The sequence below is a fragment of the Ranitomeya variabilis genome, chromosome 4 (genome assembly GCF_051348905.1).
Source record: "Ranitomeya variabilis isolate aRanVar5 chromosome 4, aRanVar5.hap1, whole genome shotgun sequence".
Lineage (NCBI taxonomy): Eukaryota > Metazoa > Chordata > Amphibia > Anura > Dendrobatidae > Ranitomeya > Ranitomeya variabilis.
The window spans coordinates 214,397,821-214,415,453 of record NC_135235.1 but is presented as its reverse complement, the minus strand read 5'-3'; the positions used below and the strand labels follow the sequence as shown (position 1 = coordinate 214,415,453).

General features: G+C 45.2%; 1 protein-coding gene and 1 long non-coding RNA gene across 13 annotated transcripts in view; one reads left to right on the top strand and one right to left on the bottom strand.

Annotated features, from left to right (window-relative positions):
• Positions 1-17,633, top strand: part of LOC143770347 (uncharacterized) — a 137,351-nt gene that overhangs the window by 53,295 nt on the left and 66,423 nt on the right. The window lies entirely within an intron of this gene.
• Positions 1-17,633, bottom strand: part of LOC143770343 (cell adhesion molecule CEACAM1-like) — a 93,433-nt gene that overhangs the window by 42,406 nt on the left and 33,394 nt on the right. For 9 of the 10 annotated variants that reach the window (XM_077259873.1, XM_077259877.1, XM_077259874.1 and 6 more), the window contains exon 3: positions 13,618-13,902. In XM_077259873.1, coding sequence (XP_077115988.1) covers positions 13,618-13,902 — 285 coding nt within the window. The remainder of the gene's footprint in view (positions 1-13,617; positions 13,903-17,633) is intronic. The other variant, XM_077259876.1, reaches the window with a different exon arrangement.

The window sequence follows — 17,633 nt, the reverse complement described above, 5'->3', positions numbered from 1 at the left end:
CTTGACACGAATAAATCCTTGTCTAGTCCAGACACAGATAGATATGCTTATAAGGCATTTCAAAACATATCTTAGCTGAACCAGGGAGGCCTGGTTAATAGTCTCAGGTTATTGCAAAGCAGCAACAGCTTACATGTCCAGCAAATGCAGATAGAAGTAAACACGAGCAGCAGATGAAGGAGGATTACTGGAAGCTTGTGTATGCAGCAGGAACTCAGAGCAGAGTAGCAGGATCACCACACAGGTTCACAGGAGCAGGTGTACAGCCAGGGAGTAATCAGAGGTCAGGAGCTGGATGCAAGGTAGAATAATCTAGCACAGACTGAAGGCTGGGGTGGAGCTTTATAGCAGGAAGACACAGTGCACATGAGACCAAAGACGCCATCTTGAAAAAGGGCAGTAATGCACAAAAGGTAAAAAATGTTCAGAGTCCTGACATTACTCCCTCCTTAGAAGTGGCCTCAGGACGATCCTGGGCCTGGTTTCTCAGGGAATCTCTGATGAAAATGAGAAATCTTCTGTTGGGCATTGATGTTTTCCACAGGTTTCCAAGAGTCTTCCTCAGGGGGATATCCCTGCCATCTTATCAGATATTGGAGCCGATTCCAGCGAATCCTGGAATCAATAATTTCCTCCACCACAAATTGTTCTTGCCCATCAATCACCACAGGCTGCGGAGGTGGCACAACACGTCCCTGGAAGGTATTAGGAGATACAGGCTTTAGTAAAGATACATGAAAAACTGGGTGTACCTTCATTGTCCTAGGCAGCTTCAGCTGGCAGGTCACAGAGCTCACAATACCGTTGATCTTGAAAAGGCCAATGAATTTCTGTCCAAGTTTTTGTGAAGGAACGTTTAACTTCAGATTCTTAGTTGCTAACCACACGGAATCTCCTACCTTGAACATGGGTGCAGGTTTACGGAATCTATCAGCCGATCTCTTATAACGTTCTTGAGCTGTGGTCAGGGATTCCTTCAGAACCTCCAGATTTTGTCTCATCGCAGTCAGCCTTTCCTCCACTGCCAGAACCGGAGAATTAATTGGAGACCTAGGTAAAATACACGGATGATAACCCAGATTGGCAAAGAAAGGTGTAAATTTAGTAGAGGCGCTCTGAGAATTATTATATGAAAATTCGGCTAACGGCAACAACTCCAACCAATCATCCTGGGGATGACTGACATAGCATCTTAGATATTGTTCCAGCGTCTGGTTGGTACGCTCATTCTGACCATTTGTCTGGGGATGGTAAGCAGAAGAGAGACAGACATTAATATTGAGTGCAGAGCAAAACCCCTTCCAGAATCTTGAAGTGAACTGTACTCCACGGTCAGAGATGATCTCATCCGGAACCCCATGCAACCAAAAGACATTCTGTATAACCAAGTTCACTGTATCTTTAGCTGAGGGGAGGCCGGTGCACGGAACAAAATGAGCAGCTTTAGTCAGGCGATCAACTACCACCATGATTGTATTCATGCCCCCGATGTAGACAGCTCCACAATAAAGTCCATTGATATAGACCCCCAAGGGCGGGACAGAACAGGTAATGGTTGTAGAAGACCCGTAGGTGCCACATGAGGAGTCTTGTAACGGGCACATACCTCGCAAGAGAGAACATAGTCATTGGTATCCTTCAGGCAAGTTGGCCACCAGAAGAATCGGCTCAGGAACTCTTGTGTCTTCTGTACCCCCCTGTGACCAGCCAACTTGGAGTCATGTGCACACTTGAGGATCTGCAGACGGACGACCTCAGGGACGTAGATACGTCGATCTCTGAACGAACCACATGCCACCCTTAAAGACAAGATTAATATCCACAGGTGTGTTGGCCAGAAATACATCACCTTCATAGGCCTCCCTGCACTCCTTCCACAAGTCCTGATCGTGGATAACTCCGATGAAATTGGCATCAGATAGAATGGTCTTGGACGGGGCTCCAGGTACGGAATCCGCAGCATGGATTCGGGATAACGCATCAGCCTTCCCATTATGAGAACCTGGACGGTACGAGATAACAAAGTTAAATTGATTTAAAAATAAGTTCCAACGAGCCTGACGAGGAGAAAGACATCCAGCGGATCTAAGGAACTCTAGATTGCGATGGTCAGTTAGCACTATGACCTGTTGTGCAGCTCCTTGCAGATGATGCCTCCATTCTTTGAAAGCCGCAATAATAGCCAGCAATTCCTTGTCTCCCACGTCGTAATTCTTCTCTGCTGAGGTTAGTGTACGGGAAAAGAAAGCACAAGGATGTAGCAGACCCTTCTCTCCAGTTCTTTGGGAGAGAATAGCCCCCAAGGCATTATCAGAAGCGTCCACCTCCATAATGAAAGGAAGTGTTGGATCTGGGTGTATCAACAGCGGTGCTGATGTGAAACAGATCTTAAGCCGATCAAAAGCTTCTTGAGCCTGTGATGACCACTTAAAGGGCTTTTCCTTCTTTGTCAAGGAAGTAATGGGACAATATCAGAAAAATTTCGAATGAAGCGTCTGTAGAAATTTGCAAAACCAATAAAACGTTGGACCTCCTTAACGTTCTTGGGTACCGGCCAGTCAAGGATAGCCTGAATCTTACCAGATTCCATGTTCAACCCCTGAGGAGAGATGATATAACCTAAGAACTGTATCTCAGAACGATGGAACTCGCATTTCTCCGGCTTAATATACAGATGGTTCTCTTTCAGACATCTTAAAACAGTTTTGACATGTTCTTCATGTTCCTGTAGAGAGTCAGAAAAGAATAGTATATCGTCCAAATAGATCACTACAAACTGGTCCAACAAATCTCTGAAAATGTCATTAGCAAGGTGTTGAAATGTTGCAGGGGCGTTACAAAGCCCAAAGGGCATCACAAGAGATTCAAAGTGTCCATACCAGCATCTGAATGCCGTCTTCCACTCATCCCCTGGACGAATACGCACCAAATTATAAGCCCCACGAAGATCAAGTTTAGAGAACACCTTAGCATGGCGGACTCTTTCCAGTAATTCGGGAATCAGAGGCAAAGGGTAACGGTTTCGTATGGTTACCTTATTGAGTTCTCGATAGTCAACACAGGGTCTCAGGGTCCCATCCTTCTTCTTTACAAAAAAGATAGGTGCCCCTGCTGGTGAGGAAGAAGTACATATGAAGCCCTTGGCCAGATTTTCATCAATATACTCCTTTAAGGCTCGAAGCTCAGGTGCCGCCAAAGGGTATACGTTACCAAAAGGAATGGCTGCCCCGAGAAGCAGCTCAATGGGACAGTCATAATGCCTGTGTGGAGGAAGCTGATCTGCATTCTTCTTGTCACAGATGTCAGAGAACTCTTTATAAGCTGGAGGTAAAGAAAATACCTGTACATGTGGTTACGTAGCCGTGGACTCAGGGACAGCTTCTGTTAATGCTGAGTTGCTCCTTGTTGGAGAGATAATCTCTTTGGTCTCCCAGTTGATAATTGGGTTCTGAGAACGCAACCGCGGAATGCCTAAAATCACAGGAAAATGAGAAGAAATTAGCAAGAAAGAAAGTTGCTCCTGATGATTAGGCTCCAACAAAATTTCAAGGGGTATGGTCTCTTGATCCACAGGCCCATAGATTAAAGGTGACCCATCCACTGTTTCCATGGTGATTGGAGAGGCTCTTTGCTGAATTTTAATGCCATGTTCCTTGGCAAATGCGATATCCATGAAATTGCCACCTGCACCAGAGTCAATCATAGCTGCACTGGAAATCCACTGTCCTGAACACAGTATCTTAATAGGGAGAGAACAGTGAGAGTTCTTTTCCTTCAGCTCCTTGGGGGGTGAGGTCATAGAAAGTAAATGGAATACAGCGTTTAAAGGCAGGCTACATTCAGAGATGGCAGATTCATCATCACAGTTGTCATACTCCCCTATTGCTGCTAGCACCTTGTTAGGCCGCCTAGAACACTTAGGAGTTAGGACAATTGATCAAGAAGTGGTCAGACTGGCCGCAGTAGAAACATAGACTTTCACGAAGGCGATGCTCCCGGCGCTCATTGACCTCGCGCCTCTGAACGGAATCAATTTGCATGGGCATCTCCTCCACCTCCCGAGATGTTTTACCTGCAGGCTCTTTGGAAGGAAGGGAAAAGTTAGAAGCACGGTTATATGCAGCAAATTTCTCCTGCCTACGCTCAGTAAGGCGAATGTCTATGCGCACACAATGCTGTATAAATGTCTCTAGCTCTTGTGGTGACTCAGAGCGGGCTAGTTCATCTTTTACAATACTAGACAGACCCCTTTTAAAAATAGGCATTTGTGCTCCATAGCTAATCTCCTGAATTCAGTGGCATACTCAATAACAGAACGTTTAGCCTGGCGTAAAGACAACAAAGCAGATTCATCGGTTGCACGGCGATTAGGATCATCAAACATTAATGCCATAGCGGCCAAGAAATCATCCAAGTCATTTAACCGTGGGTCACGAGACTCAATCATCGGATTCGCTCAGGCGAGCGCTCGTGAGGTCAGTAGCATTATTACACACAATACTTTGGATCTATCAGTAGGAAAATGGTCAGCATGCACATCAAAATATAGCATACATTGATTCACAAAGCCACGAAATTTGTCGCGATCACCATTAAATCTGAATGGGGGCAACTTAGGTGGGCTAGCTGGTGGCGGTTGCCCAGAGGGTAAAGTCACTTGTGCAGCTATTTGCGTGCTTATGTCCTGAAAAGCCCGTCCATACTGGGACTCTGTGCCAGCAAGTTTGTTTTTCTGGGCTGCCATGCGGTTGCCCAAGTCCTGCAAAGTTTGTCCAAACACTTGTTGATTGAGTTCAAAGCTTCCAAACTTCTTTTGCAGACCTTCCACATCTTTCTGAAGTGATCTAATTATGGAAAACACCTGCTCTAATCTGCTTCCTGCAGTCATTGTTCCAGCAGTCTCCTTTTTTTTTTTTTAGGCTAGATTATCCTGTAATAATTATAGGGGATAACTCAGGAGACTCTTTGCGTGGAACAAGACAACTACAGGACACAGTTTTATAAGTGGTAAAGTCTATATTATCACACGGTGATTCAAACAGGTGCAGAGAGAAACTCAAGTCCACAACACTTGGTGCAAATAATAAACGCAGCTTAGCAGTCTATAGGAAACTTCAGAGGAGAATGCAATCAAGCAGAAAGTCTATGAAGGACAGTTATTCTTGAGGATACTTGACACGAATAAATCCTTGTCTAGTCCAGACACAGATAGATATGCTTATAAGGCAGTTCAAAACATATCTTAGCTCAACCAGGGAGGCCTGTTTAATAGTCTCAGGTTATTGCGAAGCAGCAACAGCTTACATGTCCAGCAAATGCAGATAGACGTAAACACGAGCAGCAGATGAAGGAGGATTACTGGAAGCTTGTGTATGCAGCAGGAACTCAGAGCAGAGTATCAGGGTCACCACACAGGTTCACAGGAGCAGGTGTATAGCCAGGAAGTAATCAGAGGTCAGGAGCTGGATGCAAGGCAGAATAATCTAGCACAGACTAAAGGCTGGGGTGGAGCTTTATAGCAGGAAGATACAGTGCACATGAGACCAAAGACGCCATCTTGAAAAAGGGCAGTAATGCACAAAAGGTAAAAAATGTTCAGAGTCCTGACAGGCACAGGTGATGTTATTGGACACGTGCTTGTGTAAGGCGAGGATGCACAACGCATGGTGGCTGGGGGGCGAGTACTGAGGGACGGCCGCTGCCATGAGGTTGCAGAAAACATTAGTTTCCCCAAGCCTAAACAGTAACATTTCCACGGCAAGCAGTCTGGAAATGTAGGTGTTTAGTGATTTGGTCTGTGGGTGGATGGATACGTATTTCAACTTGTGTTTCAAGGCCTGGGGTAGGGACAGCTAAATGCTGCTCTGGGACAAGGGAGTATGCATGGTTGCTGATGTTGCTTGCGAAGGTCCAAAGACAGGTGCAGGGCAGGAGGCATCAGTGCTTGTGTCCTGCACAGTGGTTTTGCAAGCACATGGCACAGGGGAAGGGGCAGTAATTGTGGACCCAGGCGTTCTTCCACCTAGTCAGGTGCTTGGATGACATGTGCCTGAGTAAGCTGGTAGTGGTCAGGCTGGTAGTAGTCTGGTCCATGCTGATCTTGGGATGGCACAGGTTGCAAATGACTTTTCTTGTCTTCCGCACTTTCAATAAAAAAGCATCATACTGGGGAACACCTAACCCTCAGCCTGGGATCTTGCTACGTGTGGGTTCTATAAGAAATAATTGCCCGCCTTCTCCCTGTAGCCACTACACTGCCGCTGCCTGCCAGTTGCGGTGCTCTGGATCCTGCTCCCTCTGCGCTTGCTCTGCATGCCACGTTCCCAGGTTGGATAAATGACTACATCATCCACCACCTCGTCTTCCACTTCCACACTCTGGTCCTCCTCTGTTATGACCCCAATGGCGAGGGTCTCAGAGGAACGTGGAAGTCTGCAGAATACAAAAATCCAGCTCATAGGGCAGTGGTAACTGGGTTGACCATATATCTACTCCTAACGCCAACACTAGAAGTAGCCGGGGATCATTCCTACGTTGATTCTAGATGACACGCGCCAGCCGGAGAATCTAGCTACCCCTAGTAGAGGAAAACAAAGACCTTTCTTGCCTCCAGAGAAGGGGACCCCAAAGCTGGATAGAAGCCCCCCACAAATAATGACGGTGAGGTAAGAGGAAATGACAAACACAGAAATGAACCAGGTTTAGCACAGAGAGGCCCGCTTACTGATAGCAGAATAAAGAAAGGTAACTTATATGGTCAACAAAAACCCTATCAAAATCCACACTGGAAATTCAAGAACCCCCGAACCGTCTAACGGTCCGGGGGGAGAACACCAGCCCCCTAGAGCTTCCAGCAAAGGTCAGGATATAGATTTGGAACAAGCTGGACAAAAATACAAAACCAAAACAAATAGCAAAAAGCAAAAGGCAGACTTAGCTGATATAACTGGAACCAGGATCAGTAGACAAGAGCACAGCAGACTAGCTCTGATAACTACGTTGCCAGGCATTGAACTGAAGGTCCAGGGAGCTTATATAGCAACACCCCTAACTAACGACCCAGGTGCGGATAAAAGGAAAGACAGAAAAACCAGAGTCAAAAAACTAGTAACCACTAGAGGGAGCAAAAAGCAAATTCACAACAGTACCCCCCCCTTAGTGAGGGGTCACCGAACCCTCACCACGACCACCAGGGCGATCAGGATGAGCGGCATGAAAGGCACGAACTAAATTGGCCGCATGAACATCAGAGGCGACCACCCAGGAATTATCCTCCTGACCATAGCCCTTCCACTTGACCAGGTACTGAAGCCTCCGCCTGGAGAGGCGAGAATCCAAGATCTTCTCCACCACGTACTCCAACTCGCCCTCAACCAACACCGGAGCAGGAGGCTCAGCAGAAGGAACTACAGGCACAATGTACCGCCGCAACAAGGACCTATGAAATACATTGTGAATAGCAAACGACACAGGAAGATCCAGACGAAAAGATACAGGATTAAGGATTTCCAATATCTTGTAAGGCCCAATAAAACGAGGTTTAAATTTGGGAGAGGAGACCTTCATAGGAACAAAGCGGGAAGAAAGCCACACCAAATCCCCAACGCGTAGTCGGGGACCCACACCGCGGCGGCGGTTGGCAAAGCGCTGAGCCTTCTCCTGTGACAACTTCAAGTTGTCCACCACATGATTCCAGATCTGCTGCAACCTATCCACCACAGAATCCACCCCAGGACAGTCAGAAGGCTCCACATGACCCGAAGAAAAGCGAGGATGGAAACCAGAGTTGCAGAAAAAAGGCGAAACCAAGGTGGCGGAACTAGCCCGATTATTAAGGGCAAACTCAGCCAACGGCAAGAATGTCACCCAATCGTCCTGATCAGCAGAGACAAAACACCTCAAATAAGCCTCCAAAGTCTGATTGGTTCGCTCCGTCTGTCCATTAGTCTGAGGATGGAAAGCAGACGAAAACGACAGATCAATGCCCATCCTACTACAAAAGGATCGCCAGAACCTGGAAACGAACTGGGATCCTCTGTCTGACACAATATTCTCAGGGATGCCGTGCAAACGAACCACGTTCTGGAAAAACACAGGAACCAGATCGGAAGAGGAAGGCAGCTTAGGCAAAGGAACCAAATGGACCATCTTGGAGAAGCGATCACATATCACCCAGATAACGGACATGCCCTGAGATAGCGGAAGATCAGAAATGAAATCCATGGAGATATGTGTCCAAGGTCTCTTCGGGACAGGCAAGGGCAAGAGCAAACCGCTGGCACGAGAACAGCAAGGCTTAGCTCGAGCACAAGTCCCACAGGACTGCACAAATGACCGCACATCTCTTGACAAGGAAGGCCACCAAAAGGACCTGGCCACCAGATCTCTGGTGCCAAAAATTCCCGGGTGACCTGCCAACACCGAGGAATGAACCTCGGAAATGACTCTGCTGGTCCACTTATCCGGAACAAACAGTCTGTCAGGTGGACAAGACTCAGGCCTATCAGCCTGAAATCTCTGCAACACACGTCGCAGATCCGGAGAAATAGCTGACAAGATAACTCCATCTTTAAGAATACCAACAGGATCAGCGACTCCAGGAGCATCAGGCACAAAGCTCCTAGAAAGAGCATCGGCCTTCACATTCTTTGAACCTGGTAAATACGAGACAACAAAATCAAAGCGGGAGAAAAACAATGACCAGCGGGCCTGTCTCGGATTAAGGCGTTTAGCAGACTCGAGATACATCAGATTTTTGTGATCAGTCAAGACCACCACACGATGCTTAGCACCCTCGAGCCAATGACGCCACTCCTCAAATGCCCATTTCATGGCCAACAACTCCCGATTGCCCACATCATAATTTCGCTCGGCAGGCGAAAACTTCCTAGAGAAAAAGGCACAAGGTTTCATAACAGAGCAACCAGGGCCTCTCTGCGACAAAACGGCCCCTGCCCCAATCTCCGAAGCATCCACCTCAACCTGAAAGGGAAGTGAGACGTCAGGCTGGCACAAAACAGGCGCCGAAGTAAACCGGCGTTTCAACTCCTGGAAAGCCTCCACGGCAGCAGGAGCCCAGTTAGCTACATCGGAGCCCTTCTTGGTCATATCCGTCAAAGGTTTCACAATGCTAGAAAAATTAGCGATAAAACGACGGTAGAAGTTAGCGAAGCCCAAGAACTTCTGAAGACTCTTAACTGACGAGGGCTGAGTCCAATCAAGAATAGCTCGGACCTTGACTGGGTCCATCTCCACAGCAGAAGGGGAAAAAATGAACCCCAAAAAGGGAACCTTCTGTACACCAAAGAGACACTTTGAGCCCTTGACAAACAAAGAATTTTCACGCAAAATTTTAAAGACCAACCTGACCTGCTCCACATGCGAATCCCAATTATCAGAAAAAAACAAAATATCATCCAGATAAACAATCAAAAATTTATCCAGATACTTCCGGAAAATGTCATGCATAAAGGACTGAAAAACTGAAGGCGCATTGGAGAGCCCAAAAGGCATCACCAAGTACTCAAAATGACCTTCGGGCGTATTGAATGCGGTTTTCCATTCATCACCTTGCTTAATGCGCACAAGGTTGTACGCACCACGAAGGTCTATCTTGGTGAACCACTTGGCACCCTTAATCCGGGCAAACAAGTCAGACAACAGCGGTAAAGGATACTGAAATTTGACAGTGATCTTATTTAAAAGCCGATAATCAATACAAGGTCTCAAAGATCCGTCCTTTTTTGCCACAAAAAAGAATCCCGCACCAAGAGGGGAAGAAGACGGACGAATATGTCCTTTTTCCAGAGACTCCTTGATATATGAACGCATAGCGGTATGTTCAGGTACCGACAGATTAAACAGTCTTCCCTTAGGAAATTTACTGCCTGGGATCAAATCTATAGCACAGTCACAGTCCCTATGAGGAGGCAGTGCACTGGACTCAGACTCACTGAAGACATCCTGATAATCAGACAAATACTCCGGAACTTCCGAAGGCGTAGAAGAAGCAATAGACACAGGCAGGGAATCCTCATGAATACCACGACAGCCCCAACTTGAGACTGACATAGCCTTCCAGTCCAGGACTGGATTATGGGTCTGTAACCATGGCAGCCCTAAAACGACCAAATCATGCATTTTATGTAAAACCAGGAAACGTATCACCTCGCGGTGTTCAGGAGTCATGCACATGGTAACCTGAGTCCAATACTGCGGTTTATTTGCTGCCAATGGTGTAGCATCAATACCCCTAAGAGGAATAGGATTTTCTAATGGTTCAAGAGTAAATCCACAGCGCTTAGCAAATGAGAGATCCATGAGACTCAGGGCAGCACCTGAATCTACAAACGCCATGACAGGATAAGATGACAGTGAGCAAATCAAAGTTACAGACAGAATAAATTTAGGTTGCAAATTACCAACGGTGACAGGACTAACAACCTTAGCTATACGTTTAGAGCATGCTGAGATAACATGTGTAGAATCACCACAGTAGTAGCACAAGCCATTCCGGCGTCTATGAATTTTCCGCTCATTTCTAGTCAGGATTCTATCACATTGCATTAAATCAGGTGTCTGTTCAGACAACACCATGAGGGAATTTGCGGTTTTTCTATCACATTGCACCGAATTAGGTGTCTGTTCAGACAACACCATGAGGGAATTTGCGGTTTTGCGCTCCCGCAACCGCCGGTCAATTTGAATAGCCAGTGCCATAGTATCATTCAGACCTGTGGGAATGGGAAAACCCACCATAACATTCTTAATGGCTTCAGAAAGGCCATTTCTAAAATTAGCGGCCAGTGCACACTCGTTCCAATGTGTCAGCACGGACCATTTCCGAAATTTTTGGCAATACACTTCAGCCTCGTCCTGCCCCTGAGACATAGCCAGCAAGGCCTTTTCTGCCTGAATCTCAAGATTGGGTTCCTCATAAAGTAAACCGAGCGCCAGAAAAAACGCATCAAGATCAGCCAATGCCGGATCTCCTGGCGCCAGCGAAAAAGCCCAATCCTGAGGGTCGCCCCGTAAGAACGAAATAACAATCTTTACTTGCTGAGCAGAATCTCCTGATGAACAGGGTCTCAGGGACAAAAACAATTTACAATTATTCACGAAATTCCTAAACTTAAACCTGTCTCCGGAAAACAGTTCAGGAATCGGTATTTTAGGTTCTGACCTAGGATTTCTGATAACATAGTCTTGTATGCCCTGCACACGAGTAGCCAGCTGGTCCACACTTGTAATCAAGGTCTGGACATTCATGTCTGCAGCAAGCATAGCCACTCTGAGGTAAAGGGAAAGGAGAAAAAAAAACCTCAGAATCTTCTTTCTTATAATCCCTCTTCTGCAATGCATTAAACATTTAATACTGGCCTGGCAAACTGTTATGACCCCAATGGCGAGGGTCTCAGAGGAACGTGGAAGTCTGCAGAATACAAAAATCCAGCTCATAGGGCAGTGGTAACTGGGTTGACCATATATCTACTCCTAACGCCAACACTAGAAGTAGCCGGGGATCATTCCTACGTTGATTCTAGATGACACGCGCCAGCCGGAGAATCTAGCTACCCCTAGTAGAGGAAAACAAAGACCTTTCTTGCCTCCAGAGAAGGGGACCCCAAAGCTGGATAGAAGCCCCCCACAAATAATGACGGTGAGGTAAGAGGAAATGACAAACACAGAAATGAACCAGGTTTAGCACAGAGAGGCCCGCTTACTGATAGCAGAATAAAGAAAGGTAACTTATATGGTCAACAAAAACCCTATCAAAATCCACACTGGAAATTCAAGAACCCCCGAACCGTCTAACGGTCCGGGGGGAGAACACCAGCCCCCTAGAGCTTCCAGCAAAGGTCAGGATATAGATTTGGAACAAGCTGGACAAAAATACAAAACCAAAACAAATAGCAAAAAGCAAAAGGCAGACTTAGCTGATATAACTGGAACCAGGATCAGTAGACAAGAGCACAGCAGACTAGCTCTGATAACTACGTTGCCAGGCATTGAACTGAAGGTCCAGGGAGCTTATATAGCAACACCCCTAACTAACGACCCAGGTGCGGATAAAAGGAAAGACAGAAAAACCAGAGTCAAAAAACTAGTAACCACTAGAGGGAGCAAAAAGCAAATTCACAACACTCCTCCTGACTTGTTGACTCAATAGCATGACTTGTTGACAATTGAGCCTCTTCATCATCTAACTCTTGAGACACTAATTGCTGTTCCCCACCGTCATCTTCTTCTGACCATGGATGCTCAAATATTTGAGCATCACTACACACTGTCTTTCAAGTCCCTCTTGAAATGTGCAGGGCGAGGGGCCAGAATCAATAAAATGGAAATGTAAAGAGCTCCTCAGAGTGTCCAAGTATGGGATCACTTGTCTCCTGGGACCCAACACAGTGGGAGGAAGGGGGATCAGGATAAGGATTATGTGGTCTAGACTCTTGGCTAGTGAGACTGGACCGTGTGGAAGACAGGGTGGTGCTGCGAAACAGACTGTCAGTATTATCTGCAATCCAACCGACCACCTGTTCGAACTGTTCTGGCTTCAAGAGTGTTGTCCCGTGCACCCCTGCAAAGTGGGACAGGAAGCTAGGTCATGTAGGTGTGCATATTTGTTGTGCTCCTGCAGCAGGCACAGTTCACCTTTTCCACAGCGTCGGCCTCTGCGTCAACCATCAGTAGCATGCCTACTTCCCGGTCCCTTACCGCACGCATTGTGCATTTTAAATTAGGTATGTGCTGCAGCTAACAGCTATATTATTAGGTACTAGAATAGAATAGATGGAGCCCTGATAAGGTTTTCTTTTCTTCAGTAGTACCTGAGATGCAATATCCCTTCTCCACCAGCTATTCCTATACTAAATAGTAAAGCTCACAGCAGTATTGAATACAGTACAATAGATGGCGCCCTGACAAGGACTGTTGGTTTTAGGTTTCTTCGGCAAGGCCTATAACGCTCAATTTCCCTTCTGCAGCGACTCTCCCTTCTCTGTTTACAGGTACAGTGGGGCGAACATCGCGTCATAGGGTTTTATCAGATGGCTACAGCATTACCGTGATTGTCAGGCAATCCCCTCATGTTTAGTTTTGGAAAAAAGTTGCGAAACGTTGGCGGGGACACGAACATGGTGTTCGAGCACCAGAGATACTCGTGTCTTGAGCACTTCGATGCTCGTTCGAGTGCAGAGCAATGCCAAGCACGCTGGCTCATCATTAATAGTAATAGTTCCTGGTATGTAACTTACAAGAGACACCTTTATACAGGAAAATCAATAGCTCTAAAGTCTGGTGAATTGTGAATGCAGCTCTGTAGTGTATAAAAAAGGTTTTAATTCATGATTATTACACCCCCTTATCCTAAAACCTCAGAGAATAATCAGGATAGATGGTAAGTCTGAGTGGTCTTGCTTGTCCTCTGTACTAATAGCTGCTCTTTGTATTAATTTACTGCATTGGATGATGGAGAATGGTTCAACTACAAAACCTGATTGCAGGACATGATGCAGCGTGTGCGTAATGACCCCCAAAGACAACAATATCAGAATCCAGTTTTCCTATTGTAATCTATAAACTATGTTGAATTTCTTTATAGCTTATGGTTCTTACCTGCAACATCCAGGTAGGTACCGATACTCATGCTGTTGCTTACAGGATTTTCAATGCCACAAGTATAAATACCAGTATCACTGCTCAGGATGGGATTGAAGTACAGGTAGACACTAGAACTACTGCACGATAGATGAATGGAGCTGCAAGACAGTAATTCATCATTTCTATAGAAGTAAACACGATGGACAGTCTGTGTCCCTATATCACACCTCAAATTCAGGGTGGTGCCATCTACCGGGCGAATGGAAGAAGAAACGATCAGGTCTGGAGGTGTTAGAAGATCTGAAATAGAAATATATAGGTATGATATAGTAAACCACAAGATAACTTAAAGTGAACCTGTCAGCAGGATTTTGCTAAGTAAACTACAGACATTGTCAGGTTGGCACTGTTATACTGATTAAAATGATACCTGGGGTGATGAAATCCATCTTGTGGTTCTTGTGTAATCAGTGTTAGAAGTTTTCAGTTAAAGTTATGCCTGTGATTCGGGGTAGGATTCTAGGCAGAGTCTGATCTTCCTGCTCTAGGCCAGAGAAACCAAGAAAAGACCAAAGAAACACCTGCCCACAGTCCACCCCGAAGCACAATAACCTGTCTTTCTGTCTCTATGATGAGGAAGATATTTGTGCTTTGGAGCTGTCTTTCCTGGTCTCAAGCAGCGAAACTTTATTTCATGGCAATCATAAAGATAAAAACACTCATTTCTCACTCATGCTCCTTGTACTGTACATTCATCAGATCATTCAGATTTTATGAAAATTACAGTGGGGAAAAAAGTATTTAGTCAGCGACCAATTGTGCAAGTTCTCCCACTTAAAAAGATGAGAGAGGCCTGTAATTGACATCATAGGTAGACCACAACTATGAGAGTCAAAATGAGAAAACAAATCCAGAAAATCACCTTGTCTGATTTGGCAAGATTTATTTTGCAAAATATGGTGGAAAATAAGTATTTGAATCATTATTCATCTGAATATTTTGTTATATATCGTTTGTTGCCAATGACAGTGGTCAAATGTTTTCTGTAAGTCTTCACAATGTTGGCACACACTGTTGGTGATATGTTGGCCCAGTCCTCCATGCAGATCTCCTCTAGAGCAGTGATGTTTTGGGCCTGTTGCTGAGCAACACAGACTTTCAACTCCCTTCAAAGGTTTTCTATGGGGTTGAGATCTGGAGACTGGCTAGGCCACTCCAGGACCTTCATATGCTTCTTACGAAGCCACTCCTTCGTTGCCCTGGCGATGTGCTTGGGATAATTATCATACTGAAAAACACATCCACGTTTCATCTTCAGTGCCCTTGCTGATGGAAGAAGGTTTGTACACAAAATCTCACGATACATGGCCCCATTCATTCCTTCATGTACACGGATCAGTTGTCCTGGTCCCTTTGCAGAGAAACAGCCCCAAATCATGATATTGCCACCGCCATGCTTCACAGTAGGTATGGTGTTCTTTGGATGAAACTCAGCATTCTGTCTCCTACAAACGCAATGAGTTTTGTTTCTACCAAACAGTTCTACTTTGGTTTCATCAGACCATATAACATTCTCCCAATACTCTTCTGGATAATCCAAATGCTCTCTAGCAAGCTTCAGACAGGCCCGGACATGTACTGGCTTAAGCAGGGGGACACGTCTGGCACTGCAGGATCTGAGTCCCTGGCGGTGTAGTGTGTTACTGATGGTAGCCTTTGTTACGGTGGTCCCAGCTCTATGCAGGTCATTCACTAGGTCCCTCTGTGTGGTTCTGGGATTTTTGCTCACCGTTCTTGTGATCATTTTGACCCCATGAGGTGAGATCTTGCATGGAGCCCCAGATCGAGGGAGATTATCAGTTGTCTTGTATATCTTCCATTTCCTTATTATTGCTCCCACAGTTGATTTCATCACACCAAGCTGCTTGCCTATTGCAGATTCAGTCTTCCCAGCCTGGTGCAGGGCTACAATTTTGTTTCTGGTGTCCTTCAACAGCTCTTTGGTCTTCACCATAGTGGAGTTTGGAGTGTGACTGTTTGAGATTGTGGACAGGTGTCTCTTATACTGATAACAATTTCAAACAGGGGCCATTACTACAGGTAATGACGAGTGGAAGACAGAGGAGCCTCTTAAAGAAGAAGTAACAGGTCTGTGAGAGCCATAAATCTTGCATGTTTTTAGGTGACCAAATGCTTATTTTCCACCATATTTAGCAAAATAAATCTTGCCAAATCAGACAAGGTGATTTTCTGGATTTGTTTTCTCATTTTGACTTTCATAGTTGTGGTCTACCTATGATGTCAATTACAGGCCTCTTTTATCTTTTTAAGTGGGAGAACTTGCATGATTCGTCACTGACTAAATACTTGTTTTCACCACTACAATTGTAAAATGGAAAATTCCTTTCCTTAAAGACCCATGATGTACATTTTTTTATAGATTTGTAAGTAATGTATGAAGTAGTCTCAGGTGCTGAGCCTGCTTCATACCAAGTAGATGCCAGCTGTGTTACATTGCCAGCACCTGCCTGTAACTACAGAAACTGTAAACTTGCTGCAATCACTGTAGTTTATTCACTTAAATTCTGCTATCATTCTCTGACAGCGGCATTTTAAATGGCATCAGTTCCGATGCCTTCATGCACTAGCTTCGATTGGCTGTCCACAACGTGATCGAGGGAACTTATGGATTACCATGGCCGGTCCTTGTAGCTGCCATCAGACTGAGCTTCATAGGAAAACTCTGATTTCCCTATACTGCAAAAATGTGGTGGAATTGCAGGGTTTTTTTTGCCGCGTTTGACATTTTTTCCTTATTTTTCAGTACTGCATTTGATAAAATGCATGGAGTCATTGAAAAACACAACTCCTCCCTCTTAAAACAATCTCTCGTAGGGCTATGTGGGCTGACAAAATAAGTTATGGTTCTTGGAAAAAAACAAAATTGCAAAAATGAAAAATTCTCTGGTCGTTAGGGGATTGAAATGTGTTTTGTTCGGTCTGTACAAAAATATATATATTTGAGATTAGGGAAAATTATTAATCTTGGAGTTCAAATTCCAAAAGTAATAAGGAAGTCTCAAGCAGAAATTTATCTTAAGAGGAAGAAATGCAAAAATGTGTGATCACCCTGTGAACTTGAAGCAGATTCGTTTTCCTGATAATTAATGGGTCTTATAACTAAAGTTCAATTCACATTACGGCTGGCAATTTTGTTATATGACTTAATATATCTGTGGCCAAAACAAATGATCCATAATATATGCAAAGCAGGCAATAAACTGGAACTCTGGGTCAAAATGTTCTCATTTGTGGTTAACTATGCGCCTCAAACTACTTAATGAGTGTAATTTTTTTTAAATCTACTTGGTGAAAAATTTAGGTAAAATTTTAAATTGACGTTTGAGACAGACCAATGAGCCCAATTTTTCATTTGTGGATTGTTAGAAATTACTTTTGTCTTGTATTCGTTGATGGTGTTTGTCACGGTTCACACCGTGCTGCCAACAGAATGTCATGAATCCCAGCAATATGTTAGGGATCCCGGGGAGGATATCTTTATTGTCCCCACCACTCATACCAATTTTTCGTGAACCGGGGTTGTTTGGTTGCCCCTGGTTCCTTCTGAAGGGGATTTATTTATATCCCACTTCCCAGTTCTGGCTTGGAACTTGCAGCTCTCTGGTGCCCCCCTTTACCCTCAGGTCAGACTAGGTACTGCACCTAGGGTAATTTGTCGCCAGAAAGGCTGCCTGCTATGTACTGGCTATTGGGCTCACTGCAGCGAGGGTGATTTTAACTACTCCTACTCAGGGGGGAACAATAATTAATGCCGCCATCGCTACAAAGCTTCCCAATCGCACAAAACAAAGTATGGTGCCACCTGCTCCGATTAACGGGTCCTGTTGTGAATTCCGTTCTTGGGCTCCATCCTGTGGTCATGAATGGTATTTTTGGGAGTTCTGCTCTTGGGCTCCCTCTGGTGGTTTCAAGTGGAACTTAGCAGCTGCTTTCACTAATCGGTGCCCTGG